The sequence below is a fragment of the Drosophila melanogaster genome, chromosome 3L (genome assembly GCF_000001215.4).
Source record: "Drosophila melanogaster chromosome 3L".
Taxonomy (NCBI): Eukaryota; Metazoa; Arthropoda; class Insecta; order Diptera; family Drosophilidae; genus Drosophila; species Drosophila melanogaster.
Window position 1 is genome coordinate 1,665,134 of NT_037436.4, and position 13,741 is coordinate 1,678,874.

Genomic DNA, 13,741 nt, shown 5'->3' on the forward strand with positions numbered 1-13,741 from the left:
GTGGATGTTATCAGTGAAGTGAAAATCGGCGAAACGGGCACACTAATAGCTAAACGTAAACAACAATATTACACTTATTTTATCTTAAGAAATATATAGATTTATTAGTCTAAAATCATGAGCGATGCAGAGGAAACAAAAGCAGAAGCCACCACCAAAGTGTTGTTCAAAAAAGCCGGTCGAAAAAACCTAAGGCAACGCAAGAATTCAGACGAAGAAGAAAAGGAGGAACAGTAAGCCGTCAACAATTAGAAATGAATTAAACTAAAGTGTTCATTTCTATACAGATTAACGCTAGATGAGATTAAAGAACGCCAGCGCCTCAGGCAGCGACCCAATGGCGTCAGCCTTGTGGGACTGGCGCTGGGCAAGAAGATCGCGCCAGAAGAGGAGCTGGCCATCAAGGATCCCTTTAATGTGAAGACCGGTGGTCTGGTCAACATGAAGCAGCTGAAATCGGGCAAGATGAAGGAGGCGGACGACGCCTACGACGTGGGCATTGGCACGCAGTTCTCGGCGGAGACGAATAAGCGGGATGAGGACGAGGAGATGATGAAGTACATCGAGCAGGAGCTGCAGAAGCGCAAGGGAGGCGGCACGGAGGACGCAGCAGAGGACGACGGTGATGTAAACAAGTACCTGACCCCCGAGGATGCCGCCCTGTACGCCCTGCCCGACCACCTGAGGCAGTCTTCCTCGCACAGATCGGAGGAGATGTTGTCCAACCAGATGCTCAATGGCATTCCTGAAGTGGACCTGGGCATTGTGGCCAAGATCCGCAACATAGAGGCCACCGAGGAAGCCAAGCAGAAGCTGCTGCAGGACGCCAAGAACAAGAAGGACGGACCCTCGCAATTCGTGCCCACCAACATGGCGGTGAACTTCATGCAACACAATCGATGTGAGTTCCCAAGTGTGAAACGTTTCCGCGGATACTAAACCTTTGTTACTTCCAGTCAACATCGAGGACAACAGCGATCAAAGGAGGCGCAAGCGTGAGGAAAGGGAGGGCAACAAATCCGCACAGCATCAGACGAATCCCAATGGAGTCAAGCGAGCCACAGATGACTACCATTATGATAAGTTTAGGAAGCAGTTCCGCAGATACTAAAGATACGAGTGCCAGCAATAAAATGTACAATTGTTTAGGTTCAGGATTCTGTTTTATTTCTATATATATTTCAATTAAATGTACTTTAAGAATTAACTCATTAATCCATTAATCGGGCCACTTCTGTAAAAATAAAAGCAAACACTTGGTTAGTTATGCTTCACAACGATGAACATATTTGCTTTTATGCTTGCAATCAGTGAGAGACAAAATTAATTTCAAAGCAACGAATGACTGAGGCTCAATGAGATTCCTACTCAAAATATCATCACAATAAAGAAGTTGTCAGTAACTAAAACAGATACACACCTTATAAGAAGTTAGTCCAGAGAATCGGGAAACAATGGCGCAACTGAAATGAATTAAAAAAGAATTGTTAAATAAAGCGCTTTAAGAGAAGCCATTGTTGTTTGAAATGATTTGATCAGTGGGAGATTAAAATTGATTTCATAGCTACAGGTAGCTCAATGAGATTCCTACTCGAAATATCATCAGAGCAGATTACAATTCAAACTACTCCATCCGAAATATACACACCTTGAAGAATTTCATATCCAAGGATCCAGATACGAGCCAGATTGAAAACTGAAACGAAATAAAGTCTTGATTAGCTTGGTTTGGTTGAGTTCAGCTTCCTTGAGCATAATGCTATCAGTGGAGATAAAATTGATTTCATGGTTATTTCAATGAGATTCCTACTCGTAATATCATCAGCTAAGTGTTATACATTAAAATTACAAAATAAAACTTTAATTACCTCTTCGTTTAGCAAGTTAAGCTTCCCATTTAAAGACAGCCTGCGATAGAAGGTAGTATTAGCAAATTGAAAGATTGCTTGTTATTAAAAACTCACCAATTTAGAGCGCTAAAACCTGAAGTATCCAATCTGAAAGAGAAAACTGAAAGAAACTCAGAACCCATTGAGCCCACATTGAAAACCCACACTTAGTTTTTGAGTGGTTTTATTAAACCCAGACAACTTTGAAACGTTCATCCTCGCTCTACCGTGTCAGCTTAGCATTACTTTGTTTATAGAAAAGAATCTACATATAAAATGTAGAACGCGATGCCCATTCCACACGTTACCGCAGATTGCAGCGCTTATATGATGCCGATCTTGTTGGCAATGTCCAGGGCGTCGTAGTCGCGCGCCAGGCGCACATAGGCCTTCTTCTGGCCATCGGGCCGGATGAGCACGTTCACCTTGGCCACCTTGATGTCGTAGAGCTTGCGCACTGCGGCACGCACGTGGTTCTTGTTGGCGCGCAGGTGTGTGAGGAAGACCAGGGTGTTGTTGTCCTCGATCTTCTTCATGGCCGCCTCGGTGGTCAGTGGGTACTTGATGATGTTGTACGCGTCCATGCGGTTCCTGGTGGGCACCGATTTCCTGGGGTACTTGGGACTCCTGGGCAGCTTCAGGGTGGTTGGCCGACGGAAGTGCACGTTGGTGCGGATCTTGCGGGCACGGGTGCCGAAGGCGCCCTTGATGATCTGTTCGAAAAGAGCAACAAAGAACGAGGTTAGTCCGAGTCGATCTCCTCAATATTAAGCAGCTGATGCACACCTTCTTCTGGACCTTCTTGGCGTTCAGCAGAGCCACAGCCTTGGCCTTGGCGGTTCCCTTGGCGGGCTTGGTCACGGGCTTCACGCCCTTCTTGGCCTTGGCGGCCGCGCGAGCCTTGGCAGAGAGCTTGGCCAGCACGGACTGGGGCTTCTTGCCGGCGAGGACCTTCTTCTTGGCATCCTTGCTCTTGGCCTTGGCGGCCGCGGTCGTCTTTACGGCCGCGGGCTTCTTGGCAGCAGCACCGGCGGTCGCTGGCTTCTTGGCGGCCGGAGCAGCCTTCTTAGCCGCTGGGGCAGCAGCCTTCTTGGGCGCAGCGGCAGCTGGCTTGGCAGCCGAGGGAGCAGCCTCCTTCTTGCCGGCAGCGGGAGCCGCAGCAGTCTTCTTCTGCTCTGGCTTCTTGTCGCCAGGCTTGGCTGTAAACAGAAGAGCGCGGAGTCCACGGATTAGTAAACATGTTCGGCTCTCGACGCACAAAGTTAGGTTAGGCCTGATCGATCAGCAAGGCAATGGGACGCTTTCCGACTCATCCAGCTCCATTCGAATAAATTCAACTTTGGATTGCTCACTCGGTTGCTATACTATCCCATTCTGAACACACACTTGGACATTCCCACGCAGACACACCGCACGTGGCCGAAACTACGGATTATCTGTTCGAACACATTTATGCCTTAAAATCACAATATTTCGCACAAATTCGATTGCCTTCTGGTGGGCTGAGCTGTCGTCTCCCTTTTGCTGATCGATTCACGCATTTTTCGCATATTTTTGAATGAAAAATCCTTACCGGATTTCTCGGTTGGCTTTTTGGGTGGCATTTCTACGAGAAAAAGAAATGAAAAGGAAAACTGAGGGGCAGTTGTCAAAAGGCGGAAGCCCGTTTTGACAGGAGGGTGGCCAGATAGCTGGAATTTGGCACGCATTCAGTGCGTTTGGCAACACTGCTGCGGCACTTATTAGCCGTGTCTGGCTTGCTATCTTGACACTGTGCGCGTGCAACACAGCCGCAAAAATGAGTGGCAACGCTAACGGTGTTTAAAATGTAACGGTACTTGTTGAATTCGAATTTAAAGCGAAAGAAGTAACCAAATTGTTTAAAACTGTTTTATTCAATGTCTTACGTTAAGCTAAAAATACAAGTTGTGCAATCTGCAGGCTAGCAAGTACAGCCACTTTTCTGTTGCGAGAGGCGGCTTCCAAAGAAGTTGCGTAAATCTAAATAAGAATAAATATAAGCTGATAGGATAAGAATTTTCGAATAGCGGCTTACCAAAAGTTTGCGATTTAACAGATGCCTGAGTGGCCTGTTCCTGAGGCTTATTCTTAATAGACCTAATTTCCTGCATTACAGCCTCTTCAAAGGCCAGGGCAGCGATCCTTTGGAATAATTCCGTAACTTTGAAGCCAGATCGCGCCGAAACGGACCAATATTCCGCCTGAAGCTCGGCGGCTGCCAACCCTGCCAGTCGTTCCATGCGTACAAACTCCTCCTTCGACTGAAAAGTAAGTGCTATTACTTGAATCTTTTGTTGGAAAGGTGGTTTACCAAGAGGTCTGCTTTTGTGCCCACCAGGAAAACCAAGGGTCTCTTGCTTGCATTGTAGTTGAGTGCGCTATTTAGCCATTTTTTTGCCGACTCCAGCGAATCCTTCTTCGACATGTCGTAGGTGACCACAATCACTTTGGTTATGGATTTGTATTGTTAAAACTCTCTCCTAATGATTTAATTAGTTGGTACTTACCACTCGCATTGCGATAATAGGCTCCGGCGATGCACCTGAAGCGCTCCTGACCAGCAGTGTCCCACCTGCAAGTAGAGCACATTTCAAAACCAAACTGATAGCGCCTTCTAGGCAGTTGACCCACATTTCCAGACTGTAGTTGTGACCCAGAATGCTGAAGTTCTCCAGCTCAAAGTCCACGCCAATGGTGGCCTTGTAGTTCGACTGAAATTTGTCGTAGCAAAATCTGCGGATGATTGTGTAAGTTAATTAATTTAGTAATGCCTATATGCCATGCCATGCTCACCGATTGACGATGGCCGTCTTGCCCACGGAGCAGTCGCCCACGAAGATGACCTTGCAGGGTCGAAACTTGGGCTTGCGAGGCGCCTCTAGGTAGTAGCGCACCTGCGCCCCAAAGTCCCGCTCCTTGCTCAGCGGAGTCTGTGCGGCACTGTAGGCGGGTGGCAGGTGCCGCAGGTGGGTGCGAGGATCGTGCAGGACCACCGTGGGCGGTTGGGGTAACAGCAGGTTCTGCCGCAGTCGATGGGGCATGGCGGACGTCTCTATTCCAACTAACTAAGCAGCTCAAATTGGGGAAGCCAGCCACGTCGTCGGCGTCATCGCCTCCGCCGCAAACCACAAACTTGGTCGGCTTGAACTTGGTGGCTATCACATGCCCAAGGTGCCGAAAGCTACCTTACACCCCCTGCTTTGCATTGCAAATGCAGGTGCTCGATAAGAGCAGCTCGGGTGTGGGTTAGTTCCGATAGGGAGAAGGCCTTAAGAGCTGAGCTTTAATATTGGGCTGCCATTGTATCCATATCATTAAACCTTCAAGCCCGAAAGGAAAACGCTTTGGATTGGTATTTGGTGGCTTTATTTGTGTCAATCATAACACTCATACAATGGCTTATGGTTATAATATCTTGATTAATCTAATCAAGCCCTTGTTTGCTTCGTCCCACCTGGATAGCCAAAGTAGCCGACGCTCTTCACCTGCTTGCGGAGATCGGGTTGCATGGAGAGGGCCTTGAAGATGGCTCTCTTCAGCTGCTTGTACTGAAAGTGCGGCGGGAATGGCATGTCCTCGAAGGACAACATCAACAGGTTGCCCGCCTCGTTTCCCACGGCCAGCGAACGGCCGCAGTGGGTGAATCTGGAAGGCGAGGAGATGCGATAGGATCATTCAAGGAGAAGACTCTGAACTCACTTGAAGGTGGTGTAGAAGATGTCGGCGTCTATCACCGTGGAGGACACCGGCTTCATGGTGCTATTGCGCAGGTCCCAGATGTCCACGGTGCTGCGACTGAGCGAGACCAGGATGGTGGAGTGAGTGCGGCTCCAGCGGGCGCAGTGCACCGGGGACAGGTGATGCTGAAGGGTCACGATGGGCAACAGGATTCCAGCCAGCCAGATACGAATGCACCTGATGGGGACGCATGAGTGAGGATAGAGAAACCCGGAACAAAATCGCAGTTGATCTCACCAGTCGCTGCCGCAAGTGAGGTACATCCTTGGTGACCAGGGCGAGAACTCCATGCAGGCGGCGGGTCCATCGTGCACCTGCCTTAGTTCCAAGTGCTGCAGCGGGTAGTTCGTGGAGCACTTGTACAGGGTACCCTCGTCGGTCAGCACGTAGTATATGTCCGACTGGACAGGATCGAGCACAATCTCCAGACACTGCGGATGCCTGTTGGCCAGGAGGGAAGCCGCCGGAGGCTGTCGCTCGATGGGAATCCCCTCTAGCTCGCCCTCCGCCCGCTGCAAACGCTGCTGCTCGAGTCCCAGCATATTGGGACTATTGATCAGCCGGTACTTGGTCACCGCCCCAGCCTGCGAAGTGGCCAAGAAGGGCGTGATGTGCGGGTTCCTGCACCCAACATCGCCCTCGAAGTAGATCCATTTAATGGCCGTTACTGGCTCGAAGTATGGCGAGGACAAACGCTGCGATACAGCTAGTGGTGGCAGATCCTGTCCAGAAATATCCCTAACCTCCACACCTCCGTTGTGCAGTCCAATGGCCAGCAGTTGCGGTTGGGTGGGTGAAAACTCCACGGTGACCACAGGCACTTGGTAGTGGTAGCGTCGTTCCGGATTCACAGGGTTCTTGATGTTCCACACGTAGACCCAGCCGGATCTGGGTAACTTGCTGACCTTGCCGTGGCTGTACACCCCGTAGGCCACCGCCATGATGTCCCCATTGCTGGGACAGAAGCTCATGTCGCTCACCGCTTGATGAACCTTGGGATCCGACGAGGGGGGGCTCAGTCGCCACAGCAGGCCCAGTCGGTACTTGAACTTGACGTCCTCGGCCAAGGGATCTGGAGGAGCCATGTTCCTGTACCTCCGTTGCTGCGGCTCGAAGACATTGCTGGCCAAGATGCGCATGGTCAGCATGAGGGCCAGTCGAAAGCCGGGCAGGCAGTTGATCCCCACGAACTGATCCACCCCGCCCACGTGGTAGGTGGTTATCTCCATCTTCTTCGCGCCCTGCACCTGGACACTCGTGGTGGACTTCTCCAGGTCGGTGTACGTGTCGTACATCTCGAAGTTGGACACATAGGAACCCATCTGGGCGGTGGTCAGCCGCTCGGTGTTCACCAGCCTGGACTTCATCAGCGCCGTCATGGTTTGGGTGTCCGCATCGACGGTTCTCCGCGTTTTGTCCGTTCCCGAGAGCAGTTCGTCGTACTTCCGGTTGTCCTCCATCACCTGGCGACCCTCCTCCGTGTCCGCCAAGGCGGTCATGCTGCGCCGTTCGAATAGCACCACGATGGGAGTCTTTCGGAGCAGCACCTTGATGAAGGGCGTGGCTGGAGGACGGGCGGAGTGGGCGGAGCGGGCGGAGGAAGCAGGCTCCTTCAGATAATTCGGTTCCTCCAGAGTGGGCGACATGGGCGTGTCCAGCTGCAGCTTGTAAAGATTGATCTGGCGAATAAACATACTGTATGGCTTGATTTCTTTGGACATTAAGGATGATAGGCACTCACCCCCAAGGCAATGTCATCCAAGGAAGCTCTCATCACGCACTTCGTTCGGTACTCCGGCGTACGGAGCTTATGGAGTTGCTGCTGCTCCGCTCCGGGCTCCTTCATCAGCGGATGGTCCCTAATCATCCTGCTCAGTTGCTCGAAGTCCGCGGTGCGGTAATCCTTCCTCAAAGGTCGCGACATCCTTCTCAATTAATTTGAATGAGCGCGTGCCGCCGATTTCCCAACTTGTTTACTGCGTGTGCAGACATGGCAACGCAACAATGGTGGATACAATATATGGGTGCCATAACTACCAAGTGCTGTAGTTGCACTCCGATTGCAACACGGAATTCCATTAGCAGGCTCACACATGACTGCACTCATTGCGTCCATAAATATTTATAACTCACATTTAAATCGCGCAACAAAAGTGCATAATAAGTGGGTTGGTAAGCAAAAACGTATATTTAAATATGAATGTAGTTCCAGTTGTGCAATGAAGATGAAGCCACCATAGTCTAACATCAATTTGGATCATTACCTTTAGTGATTCCAATAATTTGCGCGGCTTTCTGACCTGTCACAAGAAAAATCCCCCAACCGGAGAAAAGCAAAACAAACTATAAACTACAAAATACAAACTACAAACTACCAACAAATGAAATTCGTATTCATATTCCAATTAGACAGTAGAAGAATAGCAGACGGAAAATAGTTAGATGGTATATGGTAAAAAGGTCTTTAATTCCGCCACATAGCCGCATAGGAAATGGGCAAAAGATGGGATGAGGAGGAGCACTTGGCCATGTGGGCGATTGAGAGCAGCAAGCCGTGCAGCACACTGAACGAAAATAAGATCGGGTTAAGAATGAAATATGATTAGGTTAAGTGCTCACAGCAAAGAAATGTATCTACAGAGAAATTATTTCAACATGAATCCCAAACTATAAATATGACAATCTTAATTTGAAGATAGCTTGTAATAATCAAAGCGATTTTCCGTGTATAGAAGATATGGAAGTCGAAAAGAAGTTGTTTATGTTAATTTGGCTTTATGCTTCGCTACGCTGATTCGCTTGATGAACATATAGCAAAAAAGAGGGCTGATTATGAGGACGACGACGACGACGACGACGATGACGATGATGATGAGGGGGCCCAAACCGAGCGAATATGGCCAAGTGCACTATGTCAAACGGAGGGGCACACGGCAAGCGGGCAACTGATGGCCAAGAAGAACAAACCATCAAACCGTCAACGCATCAAAGCGTTAAGTAATAAATGTGCAGGCAGCCAGCGAAAAGAAAGAGTTAAGAGCAAAAAAAAAAAAACAAATCCAAGCGGGCTATAAACAATAGTCGCCTGTCTTGCAGGTTGCGTGCATTTTGAACTCTGCACGAGCCAACGATCGTTGTTGTTGGCCGATTTGGCCAGACTCTTGTTGTTGCTGTTACACATTTTGGGGGCAGCAACAACCACCTACAGTCAGCGAAATTCAGTGAACCGCCACCAACGCGACGCCAACTGCGACGCCGGCGGCGACTGCGCAGTCAGCGCCACACTGAATTACATCTTTGAGGTGTTGAAAAATATTAATAATATTTTAAAATTACACTTTAAGTTTAAGACTCAGTTCTGTGATAGCTTTTTAATGGACTAACCCAGCTTGTAAGCAAGCTGATACCACTGATGTAACTACCTTTTAACTCCAGCCAGTTGTTAGCCATGTTTGTCCAGTGTTTGTGAGATAATTAATAATTTTGTCGCCAGCCCGCAAGAAACGAGTCTGCGGAGTGGACCCTGTTTTGAAAAGTGAAATAAAACGCCACTTTTTACGAACATCTAATTGTGTCCGCACCCTGGAAACCCATAAAACGCGCCATCTCCATCTCGATCCAGCCCATGGGCTGGCTATTAGCCATATGTCGCTCGCATTCAGATCGTCTGGGCTTCTTACACCTGTTTTATGTCCCCACTGGCCCCAATGTGCGACGACTGCCCCTTTCGGAGCGTCGACTGCGCCGCCCGGCGTTTCGGTGTAACACATTTTCAGTTCGTTTCCATTGTGGCAGGGAGCGCGGAAGACCAGCGAGCCAGCGAGCCAGCGCGCCAGACGAGAAGAGCTGGCGGCAGAGCGAGCTCAAGTCGAGCTCGGAGGTTTTTTTTCGAGGCAGCGGAGCGACTTTTTATTCGTTAATTAACCGTCGAGCGGGCCAGAAGTCCGAGTTGCTCGGCTTAACGGAAGTGCTGAAATCGGGCGGCTAATTGAGCACACCTCGCCTCCAGTTGACACCTGAGACACCTGAGGGAAAAAACGAATTGAAACCACTCCACATAGCTCGGGTCATAACTTTCCTCGCTGGCCGGCTGCTAATGTCTCAATTTGTTGTGCGCGTTGGGCAAGTGCAGTTGCCATTCAGCCGTGGCTGTATCTGAAAGATACAATTCGGGAGAGCTCGGTTCCTGAGTGATTCGAAGTTTATGCTAATCAGCTGTGTTGCTCCGCGAGAGGGATCATTTCGCCATAGACCCACACCCGCATAGCCAGTGATCACATAACGAAATAACGAAACCAATCAGCAGACGATCTTATCAGCGCCAAAAGAGGAGGAACACAATGTTGTTTTGGAAGAGGCGTCTTCAGCGATCGAGCAGCTCTTCGAGTAAGTCCCCGTTTCTATATGGCCAAGTTTGTGGGAATGGTGGTAATGGGGGACGGGGGACGGGACCACGCCTCCAACGATTGGGCAACAAGAAATATGATTTCGCCGGGCAGGTGAATTTCGATTTTCGGTCCAGTGACAAGCTCGAATATTTTGGCCTCGACTCATCTGCATAATTTGCATCTTAAGCATTATTTCTGGCTGTGCCCAGCGACTGGTTTATTGATTTTATTTCAGTGCTTCCCTGGCCAAGATCGTAAATTCACCCCGCTGGGCTTCATCACCCACAAAAGACTTGGACAAATACAAATGGGAGCGCGAGCCACGCGGGACATGAATAATAGCTCATATCTGGCCATCGAAATTCTCGCCGAGGTGTTCCCTTTGTGGATGACGATTGCCCAGAGATTTATGAATGGATTTAATGTGTTTAGCATAATTATGCAGATCGCCGTGTAGAAGATAATATCTCACTAGGTTTGGTTTCAAGCGTAAACACTTGGGATGGAAGTGGAAAGATTTGACACATTCACGATCAGTCGGATAAAGATTTGATGGTCTTAAGGGGCTTGGGAAGAATGGGTTTACTAACCAATATGATTATAGTGTGGTCAACACATTGTACCCTAATCCCCCACTTGAATCCCTCTCCTTCCTTTGAAAACCCATGGCCCGCAGTCAGGTGTCATAACAGATTTGTCCCGATGGCCAACAAGGTGGCCAACTGCTATCGAGCATCGCATTGAAAACTGTCCCTTTTCCCCACATTCCTGTGGTTACTCTTCGTCTTCTCCCATCCCATCCCATCTGCTCCATAACTTTCCAACCAAGTGCCGACTATGTGTCTCATTCGCTGTATCTCAGTTCTGAGCTCTCGGGGTTTATTTGGGATCAAAAACATGACTTTGACTTGTGGTAATGTGATGTTAATGACAATCATCAGCAGCGACACAAGCAATAACAACGCAGGCAGAACGAGGAGGAGCAGGAGTAGGAGTAGGTGACATCCACACCACCGCCACATGAAAGCAGTAGTCCCAGTAGTGGGTAGCCCCGCCTCCTGAGCCGCGGAGCACGCCTAACACGATTCCGGAGATCGGACATCTCTGCCAGCGACATTTATTTTATGTGCGTTCCGTTCCCGAAAGTCGTGGCCCATAATCGGCTTACCCAGAGTTCTTGGCTCTACCATACCGCAGTTGACACTTCTGGCTATTTGGTTCGCTTAGTTCGTGCCCGGAGTCTTCTGTTTTTATAGAAGCTGCCCATCAAGTTGCAGGTTTAATGGTCGCTTGTGGCCCAGTGCCGCATCGAAAAATGAGTTCGGCGTTTTGTTGTGACATTTTAATGGCCTGACCGAGCTCCATTCCCCACCGCCGAGATGGTTATCAATATTACAAAATAGTTTTCGGCTTTCGGTGGAAGCGTGCTGGATGGGATTGGAATGGTAAACAGTGTCTGGAGAATTATCTGAAACCTAAGACGATGAGCAAGGTGGAACAATTTAAATTACCATAAATCAAAACCCACAGATATACTGTGTAAGAAGTGTAGAAACATAAGTTCCAATTGAGAGTTTCTCACCGAGTTTAGTCGAGCTCTATTTGGGGCACTCCATTTGCAAGTGGCTTAATTCCCATAAATTCCGTTTGTAGATCTTTCACTTGACCGGACTGCGTCCCCCTTTGAGACCCACTTAGCCCACATCTTTGGGTCAGTCCTACACTTTCCGCGCATTCCACGAGCTCGGACCTCGAAAATTGTCTGCAAATTGCTCATAAATTACATGAAAACCGTCGCAATGCCAAAAGCTGCACCTACACCATCATTATCAGCTTGTAAATAAAAAGACTTTATCAATCGTTAAGCCGCGGGCGCAGACTCGCCATCCGGAGCCCGCGTCCGGGATCCAAGATCTCACCTCATAACATAACATAAAAGTCGTCCGGGTGGAAGGAGATGAGATGAAGATGGAGCGAAGGTGGATGCCCATTCCCATTCCCAATCCCATTCCCATCCTCATTCCAGGGCAAAACCCTGGCTCCGCTGCGGTCAAGTACAAATATTTTTATTTATGATTTTACAGATCAGCATATTGCTCAATAATTTCACCGCACCGGCAACAAAATAACTTTCAAATTACGCCTGCCGAGGATCCTCGCTTAAGTGCGCCAATTTTGAGATTATTATTGCCGGCTGCGTATGCAGATAATCGTGACCCAAAGTGCAGGAGGATGGGGTGCCCATAACTCAGCCGGTTCAGCTGGGAATCGGGAATGAGCTGGAATGATCCTCGACCAGCAAGGACTAGTGGATTGAAGCTGGTCAGCCACCGATTTAATTACTCTATTTGGCTAGTTTTTTGGGGTCGAATTTAGGTTGTCTGCGCTAGTTGGGATCTGGATTTGGATCTGGATGTGGAGTATTTGGGGCAGCTTAATATTTTCCCATAAATTACTCGGGGCCAGGAGAAAATTACTTTAAAATTTATGGCCCCGGCATCTTACACGCTGATTTGGCCCTTTTATTTTCGGCTGGCCGTTTGGTTTCTTTCTCTGGCCATCGAGCATCGAGCACTGGCTGCGAGGATCTGGGAACAGGTCGTGGCGGCGATGCCCCCACCGCAGTGATATCCGCGTTCCGAGGGGGCGGTCCCCTGGAAAGTTCGCACGATTGATGATCGACTGCGAGTCGCAGTTGCCGAGCTCCAGATTCACTGGGCTCCCTGGGCTGCGATGATGACGCCGTCCTGTCACCGCACTGACATCGCTGTTTATGTAATTACCGCCGGCCGCGCAGCGATCACAAAGCTATCCCGATATCCCAGTACCAATCCCAATCCCAGTGTATCCGATATGATCGCGATCGCACACACAGCTTTTGGGCTCAGCCCAGCTCAGCTCAGCTCAACTTTGGCTTTAGCTTCGCTTCGGACGCAGCTTGTAATTATTTTCTACTTAATCTTCATCACATGTGAAACATGTCGAAAAGTTAAGCGCTCGGCATGAGGCGTTGCCTCCACTCCTCGCTCCACTGCCCAGCGTCGCGTCCGGGGATGCACTTCATCGGATTTCACTTGCACTCGAGGCGGGAGTGGAACTTCCTCAGCCATTTCCAATCGCTAATGACTGCAGGAAATGGTCGGCACTGGGAACATCTATTGTGGGGAATTTACCAAATTTCACGGCTACCAGCGGGGTGTTAAAAGATAGCTTAAATGTGGGGAAGTATCTGAGTATCTGCTAGATATGTTTCATTAAATTTGAGCTACTCCGCCTCACGTGCAACATTCACATTTTACAAGATGTACGTTGAGATATGTTCAATCCGCAGATGAGTAAGATTCTCAGATACGCTCGATTCAGCGGATAACATCTTTTTTGCTTGTGCCCACAATCCTTGCAATAATTTATTCGGATTTTATGATGCGACATTTGGGATGCAAGTGCATGATAGCTTTTTCTTTACATATGTTTACAAGCATCCATTGTGCCCCACAAAAAATAAGGGGGCATGAGTGGCATGTATGGGCATGGGCATTCGGGGATCACGTAATCGTCTGGCAGTCACCTGGAACTGGAATCCAATCCCATTCGTCGTTCGCCATTCGCCATTCCGTCTGGTGGCCAATCTGTTATCTTCCTGCTGGGCAGAGTGAAAATGAAATGGGCAGTGTGCGTGCAGCGGATCACGCCCCATCTTCTCCT

At 49.1% G+C, this 13,741-nt stretch overlaps 5 protein-coding genes, 1 long non-coding RNA gene and 4 other non-coding genes across 12 annotated transcripts in view; 2 read left to right on the forward strand and 8 right to left on the reverse strand.

Annotated features, from left to right (window-relative positions):
- Positions 1–4: 4 nt before the first annotated feature.
- Positions 5–1,461, forward strand: CG7974 (uncharacterized protein). 2 transcript variants are annotated; one of them, NM_001274344.1, is made up of 3 exons: positions 5–233; positions 288–901; positions 957–1,461. In NM_001274344.1, the coding sequence occupies exons 1-3, from the start codon at positions 118–120 to the stop codon at positions 1,109–1,111; spliced, it is 885 nt and encodes a 294-aa protein (NP_001261273.1). In that variant the 5' UTR covers positions 5–117; the 3' UTR covers positions 1,112–1,461. The 2 variants fall into 2 exon arrangements, with proteins under 2 accessions (NP_001261273.1, NP_647643.1); NM_139386.4 differs by having other exon boundaries at positions 957–1,250.
- Positions 1,155–2,174, reverse strand: Uhg7 (U snoRNA host gene 7). The gene is made up of 5 exons (NR_033162.1): positions 1,965–2,174; positions 1,869–1,908; positions 1,649–1,696; positions 1,421–1,463; positions 1,155–1,234 (listed from the first exon to the last, which is right to left on the reverse strand). It is a non-coding gene; the product is annotated as a U snoRNA host gene 7 (long non-coding RNA).
- RpL23A (Ribosomal protein L23A) lies at positions 1,155–3,521 on the reverse strand. Of its 2 annotated transcripts, NM_001370049.1 has the most exons (7): positions 3,463–3,521; positions 2,676–3,088; positions 1,965–2,602; positions 1,869–1,908; positions 1,649–1,696; positions 1,421–1,463; positions 1,155–1,234 (listed from the first exon to the last, which is right to left on the reverse strand). In NM_001370049.1, exons 1-3 carry the CDS (start codon positions 3,491–3,493, stop codon positions 2,213–2,215), a joined length of 834 nt encoding a protein of 277 aa, NP_001356972.1. In that variant the 5' UTR covers positions 3,494–3,521; the 3' UTR covers positions 1,155–1,234; positions 1,421–1,463; positions 1,649–1,696; positions 1,869–1,908; positions 1,965–2,212. The 2 variants fall into 2 exon arrangements, with proteins under 2 accessions (NP_001356972.1, NP_523886.1); NM_079162.4 differs by lacking the exons at positions 1,155–1,234; positions 1,421–1,463; positions 1,649–1,696; positions 1,869–1,908 and having other exon boundaries at positions 2,059–2,602.
- Positions 1,304–1,389, reverse strand: snoRNA:Me28S-A2634c. The gene has a single exon (NR_003849.1). It is a non-coding gene; the product is annotated as a snoRNA:Me28S-A2634c (small nucleolar RNA).
- On the reverse strand, positions 1,532–1,612 carry snoRNA:Me28S-A2634b. The gene has a single exon (NR_003850.1). It is a non-coding gene; the product is annotated as a snoRNA:Me28S-A2634b (small nucleolar RNA).
- Positions 1,759–1,831, reverse strand: snoRNA:Me28S-A2634a. Its single transcript, NR_003851.1, has one exon. It is a non-coding gene; the product is annotated as a snoRNA:Me28S-A2634a (small nucleolar RNA).
- On the reverse strand, positions 2,018–2,114 carry snoRNA:Or-CD15 (snoRNA:Orphan C/D box 15). Its single transcript, NR_163222.1, has one exon. It is a non-coding gene; the product is annotated as a snoRNA:Orphan C/D box 15 (small nucleolar RNA).
- Positions 3,522–3,767: 246 nt separating the features above from the next.
- RabX5 lies at positions 3,768–4,975 on the reverse strand. The gene is made up of 6 exons (NM_139387.3): positions 4,704–4,975; positions 4,542–4,643; positions 4,418–4,482; positions 4,222–4,355; positions 3,946–4,171; positions 3,768–3,890 (listed from the first exon to the last, which is right to left on the reverse strand). The coding sequence occupies exons 1-6, from the start codon at positions 4,949–4,951 to the stop codon at positions 3,832–3,834; spliced, it is 834 nt and encodes a 277-aa protein (NP_647644.2). The 5' UTR covers positions 4,952–4,975; the 3' UTR covers positions 3,768–3,831.
- A 298-nt stretch (positions 4,976–5,273) lies between these two features.
- Positions 5,274–7,594, reverse strand: CG13930 (uncharacterized protein). The gene is made up of 4 exons (NM_139388.2): positions 7,390–7,594; positions 5,886–7,327; positions 5,610–5,825; positions 5,274–5,555 (listed from the first exon to the last, which is right to left on the reverse strand). Exons 1-4 carry the CDS (start codon positions 7,570–7,572, stop codon positions 5,339–5,341), a joined length of 2,058 nt encoding a protein of 685 aa, NP_647645.1. The 5' UTR covers positions 7,573–7,594; the 3' UTR covers positions 5,274–5,338.
- Positions 7,595–9,575: 1,981 nt separating this feature from the next.
- CG7991 (uncharacterized protein) overlaps positions 9,576–13,741 on the forward strand; it is a 40,833-nt gene continuing 36,667 nt past the window's right edge. The window contains exon 1 of the mRNA NM_139392.2: positions 9,576–10,034. Within this exon, the coding sequence (NP_647649.2) occupies positions 9,989–10,034 (46 nt within the window). The 5' untranslated portion in view covers positions 9,576–9,988. The remainder of the gene's footprint in view (positions 10,035–13,741) is intronic.

What these genes read in the sequence shown, in the direction of transcription:
- CG7974 (NM_001274344.1), top strand. Translation starts at nt 118, where the DNA reads ATGAGCGATGCAGAGGAAACAAAAGCAGAAGCCACCACCAAAGTGTTG. An exon ending in GAAGAAGAAAAGGAGGAACA is followed by an intron (nt 234 to 287) that starts GTAAGCCGTCAA and finishes ATTTCTATACAG; the next exon opens with ATTAACGCTAGATGAGATTA. An exon ending in CTTCATGCAACACAATCGAT is followed by an intron (nt 902 to 956) that starts GTGAGTTCCCAA and finishes TGTTACTTCCAG; the next exon opens with TCAACATCGAGGACAACAGC.
- RpL23A (NM_001370049.1), bottom strand. Translation starts at nt 3,493, where the DNA reads ATGCCACCCAAAAAGCCAACCGAGAAATCCG. An exon ending in AAAGCCAACCGAGAAATCCG is followed by an intron (nt 3,089 to 3,462) that starts GTAAGGATTTTT and finishes TTCTGTTTACAG; the next exon opens with CCAAGCCTGGCGACAAGAAG. An exon ending in CCAAGAAGGTCCAGAAGAAG is followed by an intron (nt 2,603 to 2,675) that starts GTGTGCATCAGC and finishes CTTTTCGAACAG; the next exon opens with ATCATCAAGGGCGCCTTCGG.
- CG13930 (NM_139388.2), bottom strand. Translation starts at nt 7,572, where the DNA reads ATGTCGCGACCTTTGAGGAAGGATTACCGCACCGCGGACTTCGAGCAA. An exon ending in TGGATGACATTGCCTTGGGG is followed by an intron (nt 7,328 to 7,389) that starts GTGAGTGCCTAT and finishes TTTATTCGCCAG; the next exon opens with ATCAATCTTTACAAGCTGCA. An exon ending in ATCTTCTACACCACCTTCAA is followed by an intron (nt 5,556 to 5,609) that starts GTGAGTTCAGAG and finishes CTCGCCTTCCAG; the next exon opens with ATTCACCCACTGCGGCCGTT.
- RabX5 (NM_139387.3), bottom strand. Translation starts at nt 4,951, where the DNA reads ATGCCCCATCGACTGCGGCAGAACCTGCTGTTACCCCAACCGCCCACG. An exon ending in CACAACTACAGTCTGGAAAT is followed by an intron (nt 4,483 to 4,541) that starts GTGGGTCAACTG and finishes CTCTACTTGCAG; the next exon opens with GTGGGACACTGCTGGTCAGG. An exon ending in GCACAAAAGCAGACCTCTTG is followed by an intron (nt 4,172 to 4,221) that starts GTAAACCACCTT and finishes CTTACTTTTCAG; the next exon opens with TCGAAGGAGGAGTTTGTACG.